Source organism: Salvelinus namaycush, chromosome 41 (assembly GCF_016432855.1).
Source record: "Salvelinus namaycush isolate Seneca chromosome 41, SaNama_1.0, whole genome shotgun sequence".
In the NCBI taxonomy this organism is placed as follows: domain Eukaryota; kingdom Metazoa; phylum Chordata; class Actinopteri; order Salmoniformes; family Salmonidae; genus Salvelinus; species Salvelinus namaycush.
The window spans coordinates 4863354-4889750 of NC_052347.1; the positions used below are offsets into that span (position 1 = coordinate 4863354).

Sequence of the window (26397 nt, forward strand, 5' to 3'; positions counted from 1 at the left end):
TGTAAGCTGTTACTGTCTTAACGACCATTCCACATGTGCATGTTCATTAATTGTCTATGGTTCATTGAATGAGAAACCATGTTTAAACCCTTTACAATGAACATCTGTGAAGTTATTTGGATTCTTACGAATTATCTTTAAAAAAACTGGGTCCTGAAAAATGGACGTTTCTTTTTTTGCTGAGTTTACATCTACATTAGGCAACAAACCAAAAAATCCTGCAACCCCTCAAAAAAAAAAAAATTATTCCACCGTCTGACTGTAGCCTACAATATATTTTCTATATTTGCAGGTTAGGGTCAGGGCATCAGATTTGAGCAATGGGTTATTAGCAATTGTGTGTGGGTAAACAAACAGTTGGCTCACAAAACGCATCTGACCAACACCAGTCACAGGACAGAAAGAAACATAAGGACAGTAGGCCCTAATGATAAAGACAATGCCACGTGGAAGCAAAGCTGTGTATGGCAGGATACAGATATTGCTTGTGACAGACCTTTAACAAGTCATGTAAAATTCAGCCTAAAAACATAAATACTATAAAGCACGCTGTGAAAGTATTTGCAATTAACACACCACAAATCCCAGATAACTTTTGCCTTAAGTGAACACCTCATGGACAACGTGTAAAACACCATTAGAACAAACCACTTGTTTAAGTGTCACACCAAAATCAACAATCTCGATAACAGCATTTATTTCCGCTAATCAATTATAAATTCATTGGACAGGTACAGCCCTGCAAATCATTAGAAGAATCTGGAACAAAATATGAGGGAAGATAACGTCAGCTACAAATTTTGTAAGCTGACAAAAGTTTTGCGAATAATAATAATCCGGGGCAAGATTTAGATGTAGTGTTTTGTAAATTCTCTTGTAAACAATAGGCATACAATATAGAAAGTAACAAATGTTACCTTGGAGACAATGAGTTGAACTGTAGACTGCAACACTGGCTGGCAAGATTAGGCATTTACAGAACCCTAAAGCAATAACATACCCTCGACCAATAAATGTCATTAACACAATGTTTTAAAATAGCCACATACAACAGCATCTCTGCTCCATACATCCAACCTTTTGTCCGGTCCCTGCTTGTGTGTTTAGTGATAACGAGGTATAGAAAAAGGTCAATGTCATTATTGTTCACCTCAGCCACCTATCCAATAAAAACAGAGCATGGTTGTAGTGGTCAGTCATTGTTCCCTATGATATTGCAAAGTCACAGAATCATGAAACATGGCTGAATGACTGCAAGACAAAAAAGGGGCATAAGGAAATAAAAGGATAAAAATAGAATATATATATTTTTTTTAAGTGTGACAGCATTTCTAGCACAAAAGGCCAGTCGTGGCTATGGAAGAAATTGCAATTGTTTGATTTACAAAAGTACATCAAATAAATTAAAGATTCATTGCAGGACCACAAGAAATTACATAATCAAACGATGCATTAGACACATGCACAGAGAAATGTACATTTCATTTAGACAATGTGTACATCCACAATGGCACCCTGGTCAAAAGTAGTGCACTTTATAGAGTGCCATTTGGGACATACCCAATTTATTTGTAGACATTTTCCAGGACTAGGCACCCCATTCCTCATAAAATACCATTGTGGTAGTGCCAGCACACCAGAAATGTCTAATGCTTTGGGTTTGTTATAGGTATATGGGTTATATTTAAATCACACGATCACTTCCTTAAATGGTTTCCAGGCTGTCTCAGTACAGGGGAAGGAATATTCCGCCACTTTAATACACTTAACTTTAAATAGTAAAGCAAAGATGCTGAACAGAGTGAATTACTTAATACGTTCACTCCCAATTTAACCGTTAATACATTTCCTTAAAACAACCCCCCCCCCCCCCCCCCCCCCCCACGTGATAACATTCAGGAGATCATGCTAATAAAAAAAACTCCCCAGGTCCAAACCACCCCCCTCTCATCCAAAGCCCCCCCCCCTTCCCCTAACAACCCAGTGCTCAAGATGCATTCAACCCCACATCTGCATACGGTAGTAACCCCAACCAAATCAACACATCTCTTTAGAAAGCAAGTCAGTTTGTTTCAAAATGTCTTCCATGATCTTATGGGGTAGTTTAGTTTATTCAATGAATTAAATGGCTCAAAGTGCTAATCGGACTCTTAAGGAAAGAACAGAATTGAAGAAGAGGGGAGAAAGATGAGGAAGGCCATTCCACAGCTGTCCAACAGCAACCTCTATTGGCCAAGGAATAGCGTCACTATGTTCTCCTCAAACTAACAAGGAAAACAATTGACCCCCCCCCCCCCCCCCAAATTCCTCTACCTCACCTGGCAGTTCCCCAGAATGATTATAGCTGTTATTATACATGTATATATTGTTATAAATATATATGGCCCTTATTGAAAGAAAACACGAGTTTCACATTGACAAGAAAGTACCATAATCTCTATATAGCTAAGTGGAAAGTGTTCTCAGTGTAAGTGAGCTGGCAGCAGCCTCCATTATTTGTTGCACTCATCAACCAAGGTATAAAACAAGAAATAACCAAACAAAGCATCCTCTTTGTAGTTGCACATTTACACCTCTAAAATGAGTGCTCACTGCACTATACAATTTCCTCCGTTTACACTTTTTCCTGAGTAATACTTATCCTTGTAACAGACAATATCATTATTTATTTTTTGCTATTTCAGTTCTGGGCTATTTCCTGCAGCCATCATTGTTATTCTCATTATTATGCTAGCTACAATTGTAAAGTTGATTGCTAAAACCCTTAAGCTCATGGGAGAAAAAAAACAAGTTCATTGCTACTCTGTTGTTTGCTTTAAAAAAAAAGGTACTTTTCATTCTAACGATTAACGAGCAGACCAAAAATGACACAAGAAAAACAGACTAAATACATAGATATTTACTTAAAAAATATATCTTAAAAAATTGCATTTGAATAGTCCTTGAAGACCAGTCCTGGGGAGAGGGTTGGGGCATACACATAGCGGCAATGTAATAATAATAATTAAAACTTCACTTAATAAGAATAAAATAGGAGCACTAAAAAAAAATATATAAAAAAATAGACAAAACATGAACCTCCAACAGAATGCTGTCCCCTCCCAGGCCCTTATCTGTAGCTTTGGCTTGTTGGGGTTTTGGAACCTGTACTTACTGCCTCATTGACGTCGGCTAACAAACTAGTATACCCTGAGAATTCGGAGACTGGCGTCCTTATCCTGTGGTCCACCTCCCCGCAAGAGTCAGTGCCGTACGACAAGGCGCCGCGGCCGGCCGACTTGAACTGGGATCCAAAGGCCTGGGCAAAGTTCTCGATCGTGTAGGAGCCCTTAGAGGGGTCCAGAGAAGCCAGGTTCTGCGAGTCCTTCTGGCTGCCCAGGTCAGACGGGCTGATCTGGTAGGAGGAGGGGGAAGAGGAGGAGTGTTGCTTCTCCATCTGGTCAGTGAGCTCCTGAGAAGGCGTAAGCTGCTGGTGGGTGGCAGGCTCCAGGCTGTTTAGGTGGAAGCCGTGCTGCGGAGAAGAGTCCGACAGCATCGCAAAGTGGGACTTTGGCACGGAGGAGGGCAGGGTGGGAGAGGCCACCGGCTGGCCGAAGCCACACTCCAGAGGGGACGTAGTGTACATGTGCTTGTCTGTAAAGAGTGGGTTGCGTTGGTGGGTGCTGGTGAAGGGCCCTGTAGCTGGGGGCCCGGGGCCCAGGGGGAAGCCTGTGTTGTGGCTGGTGCGTTCCAGGGCCTGCAGCAGGAAGCGGGAGTACTCGTGCATAATGACCGTCTTGTCTCCAGACGGGCTGGGAGAGTCTGCATCGTGGCTCAGGTCAGAGCCATCTGCTGAGACAGGGTGCAGCACCACGTGCTGGTCACTGAGGTCAAAGTGCACGTCGTGGTGCGAGCTGTCTGGTTTCTGGGTGTAGTGGTCCAGCAGGCTCTGCAGCACCTCGTCAGGGATCCCCGACCTGTCGTGCTTGTCCACGCCCATGGGGGAGGAGTCTAGCAGACTCAGCGGCGAGTCGCTGTCCATCACGCCTGAGACCACCCCCTGGATAACCGACTGCTGGGATGACAGGTGACCAACGTTGACCTCATAATCGTTGGTGCTGCTCCCTGCTACCCCGGCCCCTGATGCTGCACTGTTGGCCGCGTTAAGGTAGCGCCTCTTCTTGATGAACTGCATGGCGTCATCATAGTTGGTGCTGGTGGGACCCGATTTTGCCTCAGAGCCCTGCATGAGGCCCATCCCCACACCCTGCTCCATATTTCCCTGCTTGGCCTGCCCCAAGTCCCCCTGGTCCAGGGCCTTACGGTTGGCCTTCTTGAAGGCCATCTTAGGGGCTCGGCCGTGATGCTCGTGGTGCATACTGGGCCCTGGCGGAGTGGACGAGGACACAGTGTGATTCTCCACGCTGTAGTCATGGAGACTGTAGCCTCCCGACGGCGCCCCGTGGATGTGTGCTCCGCCCAGCCCTCCTGCTTCAACCGGTCCTGCCGCTTTCTTCCTCTTGCGCTCCCCTCCCTCAGAGTTTTTGGACTTGCCCCTCTTCCGGCCCGAGGCCCCAGTGTTTCCCTGAGTGATTCCGTAGCTGCCCTGCCCCATGTCCTCACAGCCCAGGTCCAACATCCCGGGCTCCAGACCCTTCTTTATGGCTTCTCCACAGGTTCGCTTGTGCTTGAGTAATCGGTCCGTCCTAGAAAAAAACTGCAGGGCAGAGAGACCATAGGTAGGGTACAGATCGTAAACAGCAGAATGGGATAGACACAAAGACATTTCCATCCCGAGAAATATAACTTGTCAGGTCATGCCATAATGTAAGTGGGCATATTAGGATGTATTGTCCCTGAGGGGACATTTGTTTTGGCCATCATAACCACTCCCCTCCCAACATGTCATCCTATTTCAGTAGATTTTTCATGTGGAGGTCACTACCTGTTGGCAGGTCTCACATCTGTATGGCTTTTCTCCACTGTGGGTCCTCTTGTGTCTCTCCATGTGGTATTTCTGAATGAAGCGCATGTTACACTGGTCACAGCAAAAAGGCTTCTCTCCTGTCATGGGAAACATCACAGAAAATCTAAAGAAAAATAACCATCTACAAAACATAGGTTTGCTCATTGTGTCATCCAACTAATGGTGCTTGACATGTGTGTGTGGGATATATGACATGCCACTCACCGCTGTGGATCTTCTCGTGCCGCTGTAGTAGGTACTTCTGGATGAAACTCATGTTACACTGGCTGCACCTGAACGGCCTCTCGCCTAAGGCAACACCACAGCCACACAGTTATGGTCACTAAGTTAAATCCTCTGTCTGCCTACTGTATTCAAAACTAATACTGCACTGGTTTAATTTCAAAGTTTCCTACAGTGACTTTGTGAAAAACTAGTTTTTCTAAACACACAAGATCTATTCCAAACATTTCTGGAGATATTTTTGCTTTTATAATCTAGTGAGAAACGAACCGAGACCACACTGAATGCTAGAAATGAAAAGACATTTTGATCAGTGGCCTAGGTACCTATGTGAATGAGGACCTCTCATAACAAACATCTTGTCTGTCTATTCAATTCAACACAAATACTGAACTTCTTTCATTTGTGAAAGTGAAAAATGTTCCCTCAAGACATCATTTTTCATTAAAAACAGATTAAAAAATGAGCCTAATAGATCAGTCAGTAGGGTCCTGGGTACCTGTGTGGATGAGGACATGTCTGCGCAGGTGGTATGAGCTCCTGAAGGATGCGCTGCAGTGCTCGCAGATATGGAGCTTCCCGTTGGGCCACAGGCTGCCTCCATCTGCATCCAGCATCATTGATTGCTTTTGGACAAAAGAAGGTCAATTCAACCATCAAATGCAATTTAACTAATTCATTTAATGCATGATCGTTTCACTGAAGATAAACTAAGTTCAGGAAAAAAAATACTTAGATGTAATGGATCCTAAACTATTGAAAAATTATGAAACAATGGATTCTCGTGCAAATTTCAGAGAATGAATCATATCTAAATCAAGATAACAAGATGCATATCAAACACATACAACTTGAATAGAAAGGACAGTTTACACACCTTAGGCTCTCCACGTTTCCTCCGGGGATTGCCCTCTTCACCATTTGACCTTCGACCTCTCTTTCCTGAGGACTCCTTTCCTAACCGACTAGGCTGCTGGATGACAAAAGGGAGGCGCAGAGTGAGTGAGAAGACAAAATTAAATGAGCACTTGAGAGAATGGGAAGGGCCTAGTTCAGTCACATAGCCTACATATTGCATATGTACACAAGACAAAAACAGACTCATGCAGCATTTAGTGAATGCTCATTTGAGCCATTGCAGAGGCCTGCCTTTGGGAAGTGCCAGAAGGTAGAGTAATAAACCACATATTTATGGCTCCCTCTGTGCATCTCTCCAGACAGTTAAGCTGTCATTCAAATGGGAGAACTGCTGTTCATTTAGGATGCGTATCAAAATGGCCTATATAAGGGAATAGGGTGTCATTTGAGACACACTTAGAATCCCATAGAAAAGGCCTATGCTTATTAACTAGCAGCTCAAGTGTAAATACAGACTCATTAATATTCAGCATGTTCACCCACTATGAAGAGCAATCTTCAAACAAAAGGGTCTGGGGTTTAGAAAAGGGACACTGGGATTTTAATTCCCCCCCCCTGCCATTTCAATTACACTTCCCAACACCATATGGATACTAAGAGCATGGCTGTCTGAAATGGCATCCTATTTCCTATATAGTGCACTAATTTTGACCAAAGGCCTATGGGCCCTGGTCAAAAGTATTGCACTATATAGGGAATAGTGTGCCATTTCGGACACAGCCTATGAGTGTGGATGGGTGCATGTGAGAAAGACGACAGAGTTCTCAAATATCAACCAATCATTGTATTAGATCAGGGGAAAGGCTAGCCAAAACAAACCTGTCTCATTTCCGCAACCAAAGGAGCGCAGGCTCAGTGGGCTCAAAATGTCTGCAAGCTCACATGCATGTCATTATCCTGAAAATAATAGCACCATTTGGGGTGCTCTGACTGCACTCCAAATGAAACTACTCATAACTTTAGTAGGAAATCAGCTTTTGAGTGGAGAAAAATGATTGTCTTCCAGTCTCCTCAGTAATATAATCATACATGTGTATAGATAACGCAGTTAAATAAAAGGTTAAATAAATCAATCAAAGTTAATGTAATGTATTCTCTAAGATGTCCTTGGATAAACTTTTAAACCATATTTAGTGAGCAGGAAATGATATGTCTAGCTTTTCAATGAGCATGCCAAGTGCTGCCTAGTAAACCTCTGGAGGCTGGCTATTGTTAGGTAGAGAGAGAGCATGTGTGTGTGTAAAGACAATGTGTGAGTGCAAGCTCAAACAAGATGACAGCGTCCTTGCCAAGACGTTTCCATTCACACGGAGAGGCCCAATTCCAATCATTTTGGGAGGGACATATTTTGCATTTGATGCCTTATATTTAGGTCACCATTACTAAATCCTCCCACTCTGCTGCCCACACATTACCCCTAACCATCAGTCTTTGGTGTGATTGGCCATTTTACAAACCCACACCCCAAAAGGCAGAAGGCAAAAGGCAGGTGGACATCTGATCAACCAAACCTCCGGAGTAATTATTATTATTTTTACTAATTGTAATGCTGCAGTAAATTAGGCATTTCAATAGAGAACATTTCCCTTTAACATAACAAAACAGGGAGATTTGGTGTGGGTTAAGGCCAGACACCATAGGCTGAAAATACATTTACCTATCAATTTTGAGATTTGTTGGTATTTTGGTCCATTAATATTATTCAGAAATGTACATAATGTCAAACTAATCTCAGCAAAAAAAGAAACGTCCCTTTTTCAGGACCCTGACTTTCAAAGATAATTCATAAAAATCCTATTAACTTCAGATCTTCATTGTAAAGGGTTTAAACATGGTTTCTCATTCAATGAACCATAGACAATTAATGAACATGCACCTGTGGAACGGTCGTTAAGACACTAACAGCTTACAGACGGTAGGCAATGAAGGCCACAGTTATGAAAACTTAGGACACTAAAGAGGCCTTTCTACTGACTCCGAAAAACACCAAAAGAAAGATGCCCAGGGTCCCTGATAATCTGTGTGAATGTGCCTTGGGCATGCTGCAAGGAGGCATGAGGATTGCAGATGTGGCCAGGGCAATAAATTGCAATGTCCGTACAGTGAGACGCCTAAGACAGCGCTACAGGGAGACAGGATGGCCACTGATCATCCTTGCAGTGGCAAACCACGTGAAACACCTGCACAGGATCGGTACATCCAAACATCACACCTGCGGGACAGGATGGCAACAACTGCCCGAGTTACACCAGGAACGCACAATCCCTCCATCAGCGCTCAGACTGTCTGCAATAGGCTGAGAGAGGCTGGACTGAGGGCTTGTAGGCCTGTTGTAAGGCAGGTCCTCACCAGACATCACCGGCAACAACATCGCCTACGGGCACAAACCCACCGTCACTGGACCAGACAGGACTGGCAAAAAGTGCTCTTCACTGACGAGTCGCGGTTTTGTCTCACCAGAAGTGATGGTCGGATTCGCATTTATCGTCGAAGGAATGAGCGTTACACCGAGGCCTGTACTCTGGATTGGGATCGATTGAGGTGGAGGGTCCGTCATGGTCTGGGGCGGTGTGTCACAGCATCATCGGACTGAGCTTGTTGTCATTGCAGGCAATCTCAAAGCTGTGCGTTACAGGGAAGACATCCTCCTCCCTCATGTGGTACCCTTCCTGCAGTCTCATCCTGACATGACCCTCCAGCATGTCAATGCCACCAGCCATACTGCTCGATCCGTGCATGATTTCCTGCAAGACAGAAATGTCAGTGTTCTGCCATGGCCAGCGAAGAGCCCGGACCTCAATCCCACGGAGCACATCTGGGACCTGTTGGATCGGAGGGCTAGCGCCATTCCCCCCAGAAATGTCTGGGACCTTGCAGGTGCCTTGGTGGAAGAGTGGGGTAACATCTCACAGCAAGAACTGGCAAATCTGGTGCAGTCCATGAGGAGATGCACTGCAGTATTTAATGCAGCTGGTGGCCACACCAGATACTGTTACTTTTGACCCCTCCTCCCCTTATGTCTGTTGTTGAATCTTGTTATGTTCATACAAATATTTACACGTTAAGTTTGCTGAAAATAAACACAGTTGACAGTGAGAGGACAGTTCTTTTTTTGTGCTGAATTTAGATAAATGTATATTTTCTTTAGTTTATCATACTAGTCATCAACATCATTAATTTTAACCACTTTCAAATCATTTCAAAGCTCACTACATTGAATTACACAATTTAAAAGCACATTTAATAGAGAATGTTACAAACTGGTCTATTTAGTAACTTACTTTGGAGAGATGGTGATTGGGTCTAAATAGGCGTTTGACAGCCTAATTTTACTACTTTCCTTCAACTGCCATTTACTGAAAGTCAGACCCTTCCCACACACCAACCAACTCCTTTTCCTCAGCTTCAGAAGCATCTGTCTTCACCAAATTCTGCATGGCTATGCTTAGATACCGTCACCAGACTTGCCCAGAGGAAATTGAGGATATCTTGTCAATTTTTTCTTCTAGGTAAGATCTTGTTGGGAAACATTTGCCAAAAAAGCTTTTTACGTACATCTATGTCTTTAGTATTTTACAGATAGAAAGATAAAGTATTTACCCACAATTTGCTCTGGACAAGTCCGGTCATGGAGTGTCTTAAAATGAAACCAAAATATTTAGGCTGACTTCATCCAGTGTCCAGAAAAATGGATTTGCATGATGTGCAATCATCTGCATATTTAATGATATATTGCCCAACTTGCATATTTAAATAAAATATATGTATGAAAATGTGTAATACTAAAAAGTCATTTGTCTACATACAAAAGGTGAAAAAATAAATAAAATAAAAAATCACTATTATGGTGTGGTGCCTTGCCTTGCATTCTCTGGTTTAAAGAACAACATTACAGTCTGGTTTCCCAGACAGATTAAGTTTAGTCCTGGACTAAAAAGCTATTTCAATGGAGAATCTCTGTTGAGAAGGCTTTTTAATCCACAACTAGGCTTAATGTGTGTGTGGGAAACCAGCCCTATAAGTATCGATGTGTCAGAAGGCCTTACGTTGCCTAGGCTAAGGTCATGCACCAGCAGGTTCTGGTGGTTGCCCATGGACACCTCCAGGAGCTCTGTGCTCTTCCCCGGGCCTCCAGGGTACAGCGGCTGACGGTAGTCATGTTCTGTCATCTTCTCCTGCTTGATGTCCATGGCATGGACATAGTCCCCCACCCCGCCATACTCCACCAGGCCGCCCACCCCGGCCATGCTGCAGTCTGGAGAGTCCCGCTCCTTCTTCAGGATCATCTCGTGGGGGCCTGGCAGGTCCTGCATAACAGACTGGGTGGCCAGCCGGGTGAAGCTGGTCACAGGGGGCAGGTGACTGAACATGATCATGCCAGGGGAGAAGTTGGAGTCCATGCTCCCATTGGAGCGCAGGAAGTCATTACCTAGTTTGTCTTGAATGATGCTCATGATGAACTTGGTGGTGGTGGGCAAGTTCAACTAAAGGGAGCCAACCGGAACCATCCTGGGGAAGAAAGAGCAGGAGCTGAAGTACAATGCAACTTTATTGTCCATATGTTACAGCGAACGAAAATGTGTATTCTGCCCTAAAAAATGTGTTTCTCTCCCCAGATAGCATATGTCGCACAGACACAGTTGAGAGGAGAACAGGGTGAAGCTGCAGCACTCCTGAATGAGTGGAAAGGAAACATTAACATCTGGGTGGCTTTTCCATCAGTAATATATGATGGTTTGTTTTTGGCTTACATGTGCTGCTGACACCAACTCACATGAAATTAATTAACTGGCCAGACACAGTGACTGGAAGAGCAGCATTGTTACAATGGGCCGTCCCTGAGGAATCAGTTTCATGCCCTCTGATCACCCCATCAAGTGCTTAGCCAGATTAATAATGAGGGTTTGTGGGTCAACAACAAACAGCCACAGTCTGCAGTCTGACTTGTGTGAATTATGGTACACTAAAAACAACAGGCTATTTTTAGTCTTCAGTCAACCTCAGATGTAGCTAAATTAACCTGGGTAAACGGTATAGCCAATAATATGTTAAATCCTGACATCCTATGAGAGAGCGGAATGAACCTGAAGCTGCGTGTTAATCTGTCATCCTATTTGAGGACTAGGCTAATTAACAAAAAAAAAAGGCGAGAGCCCAGTTAGGTTCTACAGGTAGTGGGAAGGTCAATTTCTGTATTTTAATCTGTGACTACAGGTCGCCATCATCATAGGACACCCATCAAACATGGGCTTTAAAGTTAAATAACCAAGCAAGAGTAGCCAGTACTAGCCACTGAAATACTATCAAGAAACAATAAAACGGATACCATGGGTATACTGCAAAACGTTGGCTGTTTAATATACTTGTCTATAGCTACAGGAAGATTAGGTCGATCTCACAAAATCAACACTTTTCTAAGCTAGCTAGCTACCATCATAACACGACATTTGAGATGACTGAGGTTAGTCATGTCTCATCTGCTGTGCTATTTTACAATGCCACGAGGAATGACAGAGGATTCCAAAAAGCAAAATCAAAATGGAGTTTTTGGAATTAGAAGAACATCATCCAAAAACCAGTGCATCACCTTGAGGAAAACATCAGATAGCTTAACTCGGTGAAATAGCTATAACTAAATATAAGCAGCAACTTAATAATTTAACATTGTCCAGACTACCATTACCTAGCCAATTTCTTGTATTCAGTTGAATGACTTTACAATAGTGTGTTTTCATTCACAAAACACAGTTCATTTGAATAGCTTCAGATTTCACGTGTAACTTAATCGTGTCTCTGAACTTCATTGTCTCCACCAGCATAGCTAGCTAGCCTAGCTCTATTGCAATTGCATTGGATGAAACTTGCTAGCGTGCTGATACCAAATAAAGCTAACAGCTAGCTAACATATGCATATGTAACATGCTACAGTAAACTGGCATGCATCGTAAGAAAGCGTTAGTTGAAAATTAAAACGAATTCAGTGGTAAAAAAAAGTAATGACGTAGGCGGCAAATCGGTTCCCAGTGGTAAGCTGTGATTTATTCATCGAGTGTCTGTCACTCGGGCTAGACAGACCGCTAGCTAGCTACTGCTAACGTCTGGCTAGCCACCAAGCAATTAGCCATTTGGCTAACCAGCCTGCCAGGCCCTTTGTGATGCAGGATCATGCAATAATTAGCTAATATGGCCATCAGCATAACAGTAATACTCGGTCAAATAAATGAGACCATGTACTGAATGTAATATTACACCAAACATGTGGGGATCTGCCGTTCTCGCCTGACGTAGTCCTACATCGATTCTAAATTATGGAATTAATGTTAATTCTAAAATAATTTTGATTGACAAATTTGCGAGTCGGCGTATGCACGCGCAAGAGATTTCAGACAACATGGTGTGTCGTCATTCGTCAACATATTTTCAGCGCTTCATTTTCATTTTCCGGTTATGAAATACATAATACCTGGCTAACTAATTAAACCAGTTGATATAAACTACTTGAACCTCTAACAGGCATTGGGTGAGGACTGAAATAAACCATAACTGAGCATACGTGCGACGTACCCATAACAAATGGCCCATGCAACTCAAGCGAACAATTGATGCTCGGCTCCAGCAACGGTATGCTATCTAGCTTTGCGCTTTGTTGTCTGTCCCACACTCTTGCCGGAGTTTCACATATTTAAACTCGCCCAAAATATATATTTCCTTTTGTCTTACCAGTACATGACCACCAATAGCTCTTTCGGCTGGTTTATTTCACCTTTGGTCGTCCGTTTCAATCTTTAGAGCCCAAACATTGTTCTCCCGCAGTGGCTGTATTCCTTCATTTTGTCTCAGCGCGGTGAATTATGGGTATAGCGGACGGGTCCTGCGAAGAGTCACAGACGGACGCTTGATCCTGGGCAGGGGAGCACTGGACCGGGAATTAACACGCAGTGCGGGGACATATGCGTTAACATTTTGAACAACACTGTTGCCTAACTTGCCTACCTACACCAAATTCAACAGAAATATAAGTGTAATTTGGATAACTGAAGGTGCTGTGCCATTTCATTCATTTTATGTGTGTTAGCATAATTGATAGGCCTAATGCCTTTTAACTACCTAAACCAGACTAATAATCAGATTAAAATTAGAATACAAAAATGGAATTTTATGAAAACGCTGTTATCAGTTTATTAAAAGGGTGTGTGATTGGTTGTAGTTGCCTATGTGTAAATCAAATATGCAAGACACAGAAATAATAATGTGCAATGTTCCAGGATACCCATTGATTCTTGAAGAATATACAGGCCTTGGGAATTTAGTACAACTTTCTATCATAAACAAAAATCTAAGGTCGCATTACTCCATTTGTTGTTTAGCCTATGTTCTACCAAACAAAATGGTAGGGTCAGGCTTTTGAAATTACAGATTGGGAATTGAACATTTAGGGTAGACTATGCATCCACAATATCTAATGCGTTATTTCCTGAAACCTAGGTAAAAAAAAGTGTGAAGTGTGAATAATGGTTTCTTAAAACTATGTTCCAGCCTTGAGGATATTTCGCCTCCCTCATTGTGTACACGTTTCAAAACTGTGACTGTCCCCCTGGGTCCCAATTACTGAAGAAATAGGACACCTCACAATCTCTTAAAAGTGTACATTGATAGAGCTATGCTATTCAATGATACTGTGCTGCATGAATATTGTGGCATATATAGCACAAAATAAATCAATTCCTGAAATAGCTTCCGACTAATTAGTCACAGTGGTCTAGTCTCCTGTGAACAGAGCGACCCTTAAAAACAAGTAGTACGTCCTGAAAATAAAAGAGAATGAGAGAGGGAACAAGAATAGCCTACTAACAACAAACTTCGAACTAGCCATGGGAGGAACAATCATTAGAGACATTCTCTGAAGTGATGCATCATCTCTGAATTGGATATGAATAAGAGCCACATAGATCTACTGGCTGTGTGAATGAATGTGTATATACTGTATCTAACCACCACTCATCAGACTCTATCCCCTTTTTCCTCTGGTCTCAGCTGCACTCCTAATTGCCTGTGTTAACAACCCAATTAATTCAGAGGAGAGCGTCATTGAAATGGAGACGGTATGAGTTAATGCAGAGGGTCAGTGGGCTGCCTTTTCATGTGTGCCCCACTGCCCTCCCCCGTCTTCTTAATATATTCCTGATAACAACCCATAATGCTGACAGCAGCTGTATATGTTAAATCACTTCTCGTCTCAAAGCGTTTAAATATGCATTAGGACTTCTCTAATCATCAAATTCAGCAGTGTGACACAATGCGAGGCTGGGGTGCATATGGCTGTTGTGCAGAGATCTATGGGATGATCAGAGAATAGATGGTGAGAATGTACATTTATGGCCATACATGAAACATTCCCCTCCATTAAACAGAAAGTTCATCAGGGCCACTGCTTGAAGATATACAGGAGACTGAGGTGATCAATGTGGGCGTTTGGTTGATTTTTATCATCCGTATGCATAGCAAGACACCTCTAACAGTACTACCATACGCTACGACCACATACTGATAGACACACTCGCGCTCTCGCTCGCTCGCACACACACACACACACACACACACACACACACACACACACACACACACACACACACACACACACACACACACACACACACACACACACACACACACACACACACACACACACACACACACACACACACACAATCTTTGAAAAAAGGGTTCCAAAAGGGTCCTTTGGCTGTCCCCATATGGGAACCCTTTTTGGCTCCAGGTAGAACCCTCTGTGGAAAGGGTTCTACATGGAACCCAAAAGGGTTATCAGTGGTGTAAAGTACTTAAGTAAAAATACTTTAAACTACTACTTAAGTAGTTTTTTTGGGTACATGTACTTTACTTTACTATTCATATTTTTGACTACTTTTACTTTTATATTGTACTTGTTACTCCATACATTTTCCTTGACACCCAAAAGTACTCGTTACATTTTGAATGCTTAGCAGGAGAGAAATATGGTCCATTTCACGCACTTATCAACAGAACATCCCTGGTCATCCCTACTGCCTCTGATCTGGTGGGCTGACTAAACACACATTTCATTTGTAAATGATGTCTGAATGTTGGCTATCCTTAAATTTAAAAAACAAGAACATTTTGCTGTCTGGTTTGCTTAATATAAGGAATTTGAAATTATTTATACTTTTACTTTTGATACTTAAGTATATTTTAGTAATTACATTTACTTTTGATTCTTAAGTATATTTTAAACCAAATACTTTTAGACTTAAACTTAAATGTTTTACATTTTCTAATGAGGTATCTTTACTTTTACTCAAGTATGACATCTTTTTCCACCACTGAAGGTTATACCTGGAACCAAAAAGGGTTCTTCAAAAGGTTCTTCTATGGGGACAGGCAAAGAACCCTTTCAGGTTCTAGATAGCACCTTCTTTTCGAATAGTTTAGTTGCAGGGATTTTATCATTGTATTGTCAGTTCGAGTGTAGATAAAGATCAGCTTTCCATCACTGTCTCCTTCCAGCCCAGCGGTTAAGTTAAGGTTGCGGATGGGACAGAAAGGCGTCAGAGGCTTCACCACCACTGCACCCCCGGGTAAACCAATCCTCTCTCTGTGCAGAGGAGACTGAGGAGAGAGCTAGTCTGTACACTGCAAGCTGTTCTTGACTACCAAGGGTGAACAGGTCTGTAGGGGAGCCTAGCCCCCCCAAGTGACGCTTTACACTGTATGCAAGGATTTCCTTTGTGTTGTCTTAGATTTCCTTTGTGTTGCTCTTGACATCCCCCATTCTGTCACACCTCTATGAAGCAGAGGTTCAGTTGTCTTTACATTCTGTAGATCTAATAGCTGATTGGAGGTTAACTTTACAGTAATACTATTGGTCAACAACTCAGATTTTGAATCCAAACAACTCAGATGTTATAAAGGGGTATTGGATTCATTGTCTTCTTTTCTTAGTTCCTGATCTGCGCTTTTGAGATACACTCTTCTCTCTTTCCTCCCCAAGGACTCTTGGGGGCATGGCCTTTCAGGCAATGACTTCTCTCTCTCTCGCTCTCTCTCCCCGTCTCTGATCATGCCTAGAATAATGCCTTGTAATGGTTGTTAATGCTTTGTAACTTAATTAAGCTTTATGCATTGTATAATGTATCGTACATTTTACAATGATATCAAATCTATTTGCCTTTAGAATTCCATTCTCAGACCTTTCTTGACCTTTCTATTACTGTAACTCATCAATAGTCTCTTGCACATTGCGAAATCATCTTTATGGCGTCAGATATTCAGTTTAATAGACTTTGTTAACATACAAATGACATAGTGCTATCACTTATATATGCACAGTTGAAGTCGGAAGTTTACATACACCTTCGCCAAATACATTTAAACTCAGTTTTTCACAATTCCTGACATTTAATCCTAGTAAAAATTGTTTTCTATTCATATTCATATTCATATATTCTATTCATATGCGTATTGTGCATATGGCCAAGTCCATCTGATATGTGACGATGCGTGTGTGAGTTATGAGTTTGTCCCACCCCTCCGATAGCCAGTGGCTGGCTGGGTGGCTGTTTGTTGATAGGCTACACAGGATGGTCTAAGGTATGGATAGGAGTTTCCTATGTTTACATTTATCTGCGTGTTACAATGATGATTGACTCTTTCCCCTTATACACAGTAAATATGACATGTCCGACTGATTCGATTTCAGAACTTTTTATGATTCAACCTGTGGATGTTGATTCTTTTTCTATCATTTTAGCTAATCACTGACACTATGGAAAGCTGTTTACTTGGATGAATTTCTTAGCTTCGGCTCGACGTCCCTTTTATGTGCACGATAAAAGGGAATCACGTTCGGCTGGTTGGTTTTCCATAACATACTCAGCTCTCAATGTGAAACAGTGGATTGTATTGCATTTTTAATGGCAGATTATGATTATCCCACTTTTGAACTGACTGATAGAAGTCCTTGGCCCAGGCAACTCCTTCACTTTGTTCCATATAGGCCTACGTTTGTCTACATTATACAGTTGAAGCCGGAAGTTTACATACACCAAATACATTTAAACTCAGTTTTTCACAATTCCTGACATTTAATCCTAATACAAATCCCTGTCTTAGGTCAGTTAGGATCACCACTTTAGTTTAAGAATGTGAAATGTCAGAATAATAGTAGAGAGAATGATTTATTTCAGCTTTTATTTCTTTCATCACATTCCCAGTGGGTCAGAAGTTTACATACACTCAATTAGTATTTGGTAGCATTGCCTTTCAATTGTTTAACTTGGGTCAAACGTTTCGGGTAGCCTTCCACAAGCTTCCCACAATAAGTTGGGTGAATTTTGGCCCATTCCTCCTGACAGAGCTGGTGTAACTGAGTCAGGTTTGTAGGCCTCCTTGCTTGCACACGCTTTTTCAGTTCTGCACACACATTTTCTATAGGATTGAGGTCAGGGCTTTGTGATGGCCACTCCAATACCTTGACTTTGTTGTCCTTAAGCCATTTTTCCACAACTTTGGAAGTATGCATGGGGTCATTGTCCATTTGGAAGACCCATTTGCGACCAAGCTTTAACTTCCTGACTGATGTCTTGAGATGTTACTTCAATATATCTACAGAATTTTCCTCCTTCATGATGCCATCTATTTTGTGAAGTGCACCAGTTCCTCCTGCAGCAAAGCACCCCCACAACATGATGCTGCCACCCCCGTGCTTCACGGTTGGGATGGTGTTCTTCGGCTTGCAAGCATCCCCTTTTTTCCTCCAAACATAACGATGGTCATTATGGCCAAACAGTTCTATTTTTGTTTCATCAGACCAGAGGACATTTCTCCAAAAAGTACGATCTTTGTCCCCATGTGCAGTTGCAAACCGTAGTCTGGCTTTTTTATGGCTGTTTTGGAGCAGTGGCTTCTTCCTTGCTGAGCGGCCTTCCAGGATATGTTAATATAGGACTTGTTTTACTGTGGATATAGATACTTTTGAACCTGTTTCCTCCAGCATATTCACAAGGTTCTGTGCTGTGGTTCTGGGATTGATTTGCACTTTTCGCACCAAAGTACGTTCATCTCTAGGAGACAGAACGCGTCTCCTTGCTGAGCGGTATGACAGCTGCGTGGTCCCATGGTATTTATACTTGCATACTATTGTTTGTACAGATGAACATGGTACCTTCAGGCGTTTGGAATTTGCTCCCAAGGATGAACCAGACTTGTGGAGGTCTACAATTTTTTTTCTGAGGTCTTGGCTGATTTCTTTTGATTTTCCCATGATGTCAAGCAAAGAGGTACTGGGTTTGAAGGTAGGCCCTGAAATACATCCACAGGTACACCTCCATTTGACTCAAATGATGACAATGTCTATCAGAAGCATCTAAAGCCATGACATAATTTTCTGGAATTTTCCAAGCTGTTTATAGGCACAGTCAACTTAGTGTATGTAAACTTCTGACCCACTGGAATTGTGATACAGTGAATTATAAGTGAAATAATCTGTCTGTAAACAATTGTTGGAAAAATTACTTTTGTCATGCACAAAGTAGATGCCCTAACCAACTTGCCAAAACTATAGTTTGTTAACAAAACATTTGTGGGGTGGTTGAAAAGAGTTTTAATGACTCCAACCTAAGTGTATGTAAACTTCCGACTTCAACTGTAATATCATATGATAAGTATTACCCCACTATAGGTTCGACTAGGACAGCAGGAAAACAAATCTCACATCATCTAAGTCCCAAATGACACCCTATTCCCTTTATAGTACATTACTTCTGACCAGAGCACTAGTGCACTAAATATGGAATAGGATGCCATTTTGGGACTCAGACATCATTACCTCAACTGGTATTTAAGGCAACTTGCTGGGTCACTTGACAAACTGCCCATAGATGGTTATCAATTCTCTTTACTCATCTATAATTCAGGGCATTGCATTACTATGTATTTCCTCTGTCTCCCTTCCTCTATTCCTTTGTCTCTCCTCCCCCCAGATCCACCCAACACGAGAGACGATCCGCACAAAATAGAATTTCTGAATATCACATTACATTCTTTGTCTATTATTGGAAGCCAAGGAGAGAGGGATGATTGACAGGCCAGGCTGAGTGGCTGGCCTTGATTTGCAAAACTAAGCTCCTCATTGAGGGAAACCCCTGCCAGTCAAACAACAGGATAGGAAATCTCAACATGGCTGTTAAGACATTTTGAAAGGCTTTGATATTTTTGTCTTGATATTTCAGAAATTATGATTGCGTTGACAATTTAAAAATAATATGTTCAAGTATTTCATCATTAACCATTTTAGATGTGTGTCTACATTACTGTGGTACTGCGGTAGCTCTTCTTCTATAATATAATATTATATTGGGATTAAGACCAGTGGTCTAGTGGAGGATAACCACATGTAAATACAGTTTACCCACCTTTTTTATGCTCAACAGTTTACCTAACCTTTGCGGAAAAATGCATTGAAAGATACAGGAAGCTTCACTTTTCAGATTTCACCCACCTAATATTTTACCATTAAATCTCTGATAAGAGTATGTTACTGGGACGCCTATACACCATTTCAAATATTCCAAATGCGTCCACTAATTGTGTTTTAACATTTTGTTCTACTTGATTCTAATTATATTGTATTGAATTTAGCCTCTCTCCCTCCAGACAGAAGATCTTGGCTGGCAGCCCAGTGGACTGTCTCCTGCTCTCTGGCTGACTACTTCTGGCTAATGTTTTTACAACTCTCTCTCTCTTTCTCTTTCTCTCTCTCAATTCAATTTATGCCATCAAAAGGAATATACAATTAGACATACCAATTAGGATCTGGCAAAAAGTACTTGAATCAATTATAGAACTCATTCATTATTTGGTGTTTTACATTGTACACAGAGGATATTTTAGCAGAATTCTGCATGCAGAGTCTCAATTTGGTGTTTGTCCCATTTTGTGATTTCTTTTCTTCTCAATAGCAAAGCTATGCTCACTGAGTCTGTACATAGTCAAATATTTCCTTATTTTGGGTCAGTCACAGTGGTCAGGTATTCTGCCACTGTGTACTCTCTGTTTATGGCCAAATAGCATTCTGGCTTGATTTGTTTTTTTTTGTCAATTCTTTCCAATGTGTCAAGTAATTATATTTTAGTTTTCTCATGATTTGGTTGGGTCTAATTGTGTTGCTGTCCTTGGGCTCTGTGGAGTCTGTTTGTGTTTGTGAACGGAGCCCCAGGACCAGCTTGCTTAGGGGGCTCTTCTCCAGGTTTATTTCTCTGTAGGAGATGGCTTTGTTATGGAAGGTTTTGGAATTGCTTCCATTTAGGTGGTTGTAGAATTTAACATCTCTTTTCTGGATTTTGATAATTAGCGGGTATCGGCCTAATTCATGCCGTATTTGGTATTTTATGTTGTACACAGAGGATATTCTCTTTCTCTCGCTCTCGATATGTCTGCACATTGACACTGGCTTCTCTGGCTCATGGTGGGCTTGTGTTTGGGCTTTATGTCCTGGTCGTTCTCAGTAAAAAGGAGCCGTGTTTAAGATTAGCTACAGTAAAAAACTCAGTTGGCAAAGTGCCTCTGTAGGTCTACTCTAAGCACTTAGATCGCATTATCTACTAAGCTAACATGGAATTGTTTTAAGATGGTCATAAAAATCAAATCAAATTTTATTGGTCACATACACTCGAAATAACATTTGCTAACCATGTGTAACGAAATGCTTCGCTCGCATTTCAGCATTTGATTTGGAATTTTAGGACCCCTGTAAGTATAAACAAATGTAAATAAAAAAAAATGATTTGATGAAACATTGAATTTGGCCTTCAGTGCTATAGCCCATATAAACACATTGAATAAGACATTCATAAAAGGCAAAAAATAAAAAATAAAATAAATAATAAGCAAAAAGTTTTTGAAATGTCTGTCCTATATCTGAGAGATATAAGAAAAAGTTGAATGTTTGGTCACGTTATTTTTGGCACATTTGACCCCCTATGCACTTTTTGTAATTTCTACAGCCCAGTACTGGGTTAACTTCAGATGACTCCCCTGAAGATTGTGTGTGTAGTAGAGCAAAACAATGGACACCCTCGTGTTCGTGAGAGTCTCCTCCATTGGTGACATATGTTTGTAGCTCCAAAAGATTGGTCTGGACAATCTGTTTTGTGAGAAGACCTCTTCGAAATATTGATTTGTAGCTCTCACGGTTTGGGTTTTACAGCCGATTTCATTATGATTTTCTTGTCCGGATCCTTTCATGTGTAAAAAAAGGCTGCTTTCACAAGCCCCATGTTATGGAATGGGCGCAAACTTTATATCTCGGCTGACAGCGGAAAGAGGGAATTGCACTGTAGCCACTACAAGACGGTAAGTTTCTATCTAGCATAAACACACTGTTAGCTACAGTGGCAAGAAAATGTATGTGAACCCTTTGGAATTATCAGGATTTCTGCATAAATTGGTCATAAAATTTGATCTGATCTTCATCTATGTCACAACAACAGACAAACACAGTGTGCTTAAACTAATAACACACACATTCTTGTATTTTTCTTGCCTATATTGAATACATAATTTAAACATTCACAGTGTAGGTCAGAAAAAGTATATGCACCCCTAGGCAAATGACTTCTCCAAAAGCTAATTGGAGTCAGGAGACGAGCTTGAGACGAGATTGGAGATGTTGGTTAGAGCTGCCTAGCCCTATAAAAAAAAAACACTCACAAAATGTGAGTTTGCTATTCACAAGAAGCATTGCCTGATGTGAACCATGCCTTGAACAAAAGAGATCTCAGAAGACTTAAGATTAGGAATTGTTGACTTACATAAAGCTGGAAAGGGTTACAAAAGTATCTCTAAAATCCTTGATGTTCATCAGTCCACGGTAAGACAAATTGTCTATAAATGGACAAAGTTCAGCACTATTGCTACTCTCCCTAGGAGTGGCCGTCCTGGAAAGAAGACTGCAAGAGCACAGCGCAGAATGTTCAATGAGGTTAAGAAGAATCCTAGTGTGTCAGCTGAAGACTTACAGAAATCTCTGGAACATGCTAACATCTCAGTTGACGAGTCTACAATACGTAAAACACTAAACAAGAATGGTGTTCATGGGAGGACACCACGGAAGAAGCCACAAAAAAACATTGTTGCACGTCTGAAGTTTGCAAAAGTGCACCTGGATTTTCCACAGCACTACTGGCAAAATATTCTGTGGACAGATGAAACTGCAGTTGAGTTGTTTGCAAGGAACACACAATACTACGTGTGGAGAAAAAAAGGCACAGCACACCAACACCAAAAACTTATGCCAACTGTAAAGTATGGTGGAGGGAGCATCATGGTTTGGGGCTGCTTTGCTGCCTCAGGACCTGGACAGCTTGCTATCATCGACAGAAAAAACGAATTCCCAAGTTTATCAAGACATTTTTCAGGAGAATGTAAGGCTATCTGTCTGCCAATTGAAGCTCAACAGAAGTTGGGTGATGCAACAGGACAACGACCCAAAACACACAAGTAAATCAACAACAGAATGCCTTCAACAGAGGTAAATACGCCTTCTGGAGTGGCCCAGTCAGAGTCCTGACCTCAACCCAATTGAGATGCTGTGGCATGACCTTATGAGAGCGGTTCACACCAGACATCTCAAGAATATTGCTGAACTGAAACAGTTTTGTAAAGAGGAATGGTCCAAAATTCTTCCTGATAGTTGTGCAGGTCTGATCCGCAACTACAGAAAACATTTGGTTGAGGTTATTGCTGCCAAAGGAGGGTCAACCAGTTATTAAATCCAAGGGTTCACATACTTTTCCCACCCTACACTGTGAATGTTTACACGGTGTGTTCAAGAGACACGAAAACGTATAATTGTTTGTGTGTTATTAGTTTAAACAGACTGTGTTTGTCTATTGTTGTGACTTAGATGAAGATCAGATCAAATTTTATGACCAATTTATGCAGAAATCCAGGTATTTCCAAAGGGTTCACATAGTTTTCTTGCCACTGTATACAATATTCAAAATGACGTCACTCTAGGGGGCTATAAAGGCTGGTTCAGTTGAGTTCAATATTCATGACACACACACACACACACACACACACACACACACACAGACACACACACGGAGCCGGTGGAAGCAAAACTTCCCATTATATTCATCTGCTATATAATTTCTGATGGATGCTTTTAATACAGTTTTCAACAGGCCTATCAATGAAAACAATACATCATATAATTTCTTTATTTGATACCTCCCTCACTATAATTTAGAGCAAGAGAGAAAATTACACCAGTCAATCTTGCGATACTCTGTTCCAGAGAAAAGTAATAAACATTTAATCTAATAAGGTCGAACTCGTTAATTTTAAACTGTATTTCCTGCCAGTTGTTGATACAGTATATTTGACAATGACTCAATACTCTTATTTCAACATACAGTACCAGTCAAAAGTTTGGACACAGTGTCACGCCCTGACCGTAGAGATCCTTTTTATGTCTCTATTTTGGTTGGTCAGGGTGTGAGTTTGGGTGGGAATTCTATGTCTGGTGTTCTATGTTGTCTATTTCTTTGTGTTTGGCCGTGTGTGGTTCTCAATCAGAGGCAGCTGTTTATCGTTGTCTCTGATTGAGAACCATATTTAGGTAGCCTGTTTTCCCACTTTGAGTGGTGGGTGATTATTTTCTGTTTAGTGTTTTTCGTCACCTTTCAGAACTGTTCGTTTGTTGTGTTGTTAGAGTCTTCATATTTATTAAAATACGTATTATGAATACTTACCACGCTGCACCTTGGTCCTCTTCTCCTTCTCCTGACGACGTTTGTTACACACAGCTACTCATTCTAGGGTTTTTCTTTGTTTTACTATTTTCTACAATGTAAAATAATAGTGAAGACATCGAAACTATGAAATAACACATATGGAATCATGTAGTAACCAAAAAAGTGGCAAACAAATCAAAATATATTTTAGATTCTTCAAAGAAGCCACCCTTTGCCTTGATTACAGCTTTGCACACTCTTGGCATTCTCTCAACCAGCATCATGAGGTAGTCACCTGGACTTAAAAATGGCGCCGGAAGAAATGGCAGCAGTTTTACGGGCGCCCAACCAATTGTGTTTTTTTCGCGTTATTTGTAACTTATTTTGTACATAATGTTTCTGCAACCGTATCTTACGGTAAAGAAATAGCTCCTGGATATCAGGACAACGATCACTCACCTCAGATTAGACAAAGATTTTTTCTTCAACAAGCAAGACATTCTCCAAACACCCGACAGGGCCATCATCCCCGTTATTTGCAAGAGGAGGCGACGCAGGTACAGAGGACAAAGAGCCGGATGCCTGGTCAGGACCCGGAAAAGGCGAGTGGGAAAGCTGCCGTTACCGTCAATACTACTCGCCAACGTGCAATCTTTGGACAATAAACTAGACGAGGTACGATCACGAATATCCTACCAACGGGACATCAAAAACTGTAATATCCTATGTTTCACGGAATTGTGGCTGAATGACGACATGGATATTCAGCTAGCGGGATATACGCTGCACCGGCAAGATAGAACAGCACGGTAAGATGAGGGGGGGGGGGGGGGGGGGGTCTGTGCATATTTTTAAACAATAGCTGCTGCACGAAGTCTAAGGAAGTCTCTAGATTTTGCTCACCTGAAGTGAGTATATTGTGATAAATTGCAGGCCACACTACTTGCCTAGAGAGTTTTCAGCTATACTTTTCGTGGCTGTCTATTTACCACCACAGACAGATGCTGGCACTAAGACCGCACTCAGACAGCTGTATAAGGAAATAAGCAAACAGGAAACCACTCACCCAGAGGCGGCACTCCTAGTGGCCGCAGACTTTAATGCAGGGAAACTTAAATCAGTTCTTCCAAATTTCCATCAACATGTTAAATGTGAAACCAGAGGGAAAACAATTCTAGATCACCTGTACTCCACACACAGAGATGTGTACAAAGCTCTCCCTTGCCCTCCATTTAGTAAATCCGACCACAACTCTATCCTCCTGATTCCTGCTTACAAGCTTAAATTAAAGCAGGAAGCACCAGTGACTCGGTCTATAAAAAAGTGGTCAGATGAAGCAGATGCTAAACTAAAGGACTGTTTTGCTATCACTGACTGGAACATGTTTCGGGATTCTTCCGATGGCATTGAGGAGTACACCACATCAGTCACTGGCTTTATCAATAAGTGCATCGAGGACGTCGTCCCCAACGTGACTGTACGTACATACCCCAACCAGAAGCCATGGATTACAGGCAAGATTCACACTGAGCTAAAAGGTAGAGCTGCCGCTTTCAAGGTGTGGGACTCTAACCCGGAAGCTTACAAGAAATCCTGCTATGCCAGCTCGTGGGAAGTGACAAAGAGCTCTTATAGGACCAGGGAACAAATAATAATAATCAATAATTTTGCTCTTTATTTAGCCATCTTACATATAAAACTTTATTTGTTCATCGAAAATTGTAAATAACTCACCACAGGTTATTGAGAAGGGTGTACTTGAAAGGATGCACATAACTCTGCAATGTTGGGTTGTATTGGAGAGTCTGTCTTAAATAATTTTGAACACAGTCTGTGCCTGTATTTAGTTTTCATGCTAGTGAGGGCCGAGAATCCACTCTCACATAGGTATGTGGTTGCAAAGGGCATTAGTGTCTTAATTAATTGAGGACAGAGGGCGCTGTTTTCACTTTGGGGGAAAATAGTGCCCAATTTAAACGGCCTCGTACTCAATTCTTGCTCGTACAATATGCATATTATTATTACTATTGGATAGAAAACACTCTCTAGTTTCTAAAACCGTTTGAATTATATCTGTGAGTAAAACAGAACTCATTTGGCACAAACTTCCTGACCAGGAAGTGGAAAATCTGAAATCGATGCTCTGTTCTAGGTCCTGCCTATAAATGGGCGTGATACGTATTAGTATACATGCACGTCATACACCTTCCCCTAGATGTCAAGAGGCAGTGAGAGAAGAAATGGAGTGTTTATCTTGGTCTGAGATGGAATAAATCCTCTTGGAATGACGTGTCACCCATTTCCTGTTTTCTGGAAAGCGCGAGGTTGGACCTGGAATTGCCTTCTGAAAAGCTTTCGTTATAGGCGACTACTATCTCCGGCTTTGATTTTATTTGATACATGTGACAATATCATCGTAAAGTATGTTTTTTCAATATAGTTTTATTAGACTATTGAAATTTATTCGGGACGTTAGGCGTGTTGCGTTGTGTGCCTTTGTTCAGGAAGGAGAGCTTC

At 41.6% G+C, this 26397-nt stretch overlaps 1 protein-coding gene across 2 annotated transcripts; it reads right to left on the reverse strand.

Moving 5' to 3' along the window:
* Window positions 1-2884: 2884 nt before the first annotated feature.
* On the reverse strand, window positions 2885-12940 carry LOC120034435 (zinc finger protein 281-like). 2 transcript variants are annotated; one of them, XM_038980997.1, is made up of 7 exons: window positions 12827-12940; window positions 10153-10615; window positions 6066-6158; window positions 5688-5814; window positions 5171-5254; window positions 4925-5043; window positions 2885-4696 (listed from the first exon to the last, which is right to left on the reverse strand). In XM_038980997.1, the coding sequence occupies exons 2-7, from the start codon at window positions 10558-10560 to the stop codon at window positions 3110-3112; spliced, it is 2418 nt and encodes an 805-aa protein (XP_038836925.1). In that variant the 5' UTR covers window positions 10561-10615; window positions 12827-12940; the 3' UTR covers window positions 2885-3109. The 2 variants fall into 2 exon arrangements, with proteins under 2 accessions (XP_038836925.1, XP_038836923.1); XM_038980995.1 differs by having other exon boundaries at window positions 6066-6161.
* Window positions 12941-26397: the final 13457 nt, after the last annotated feature.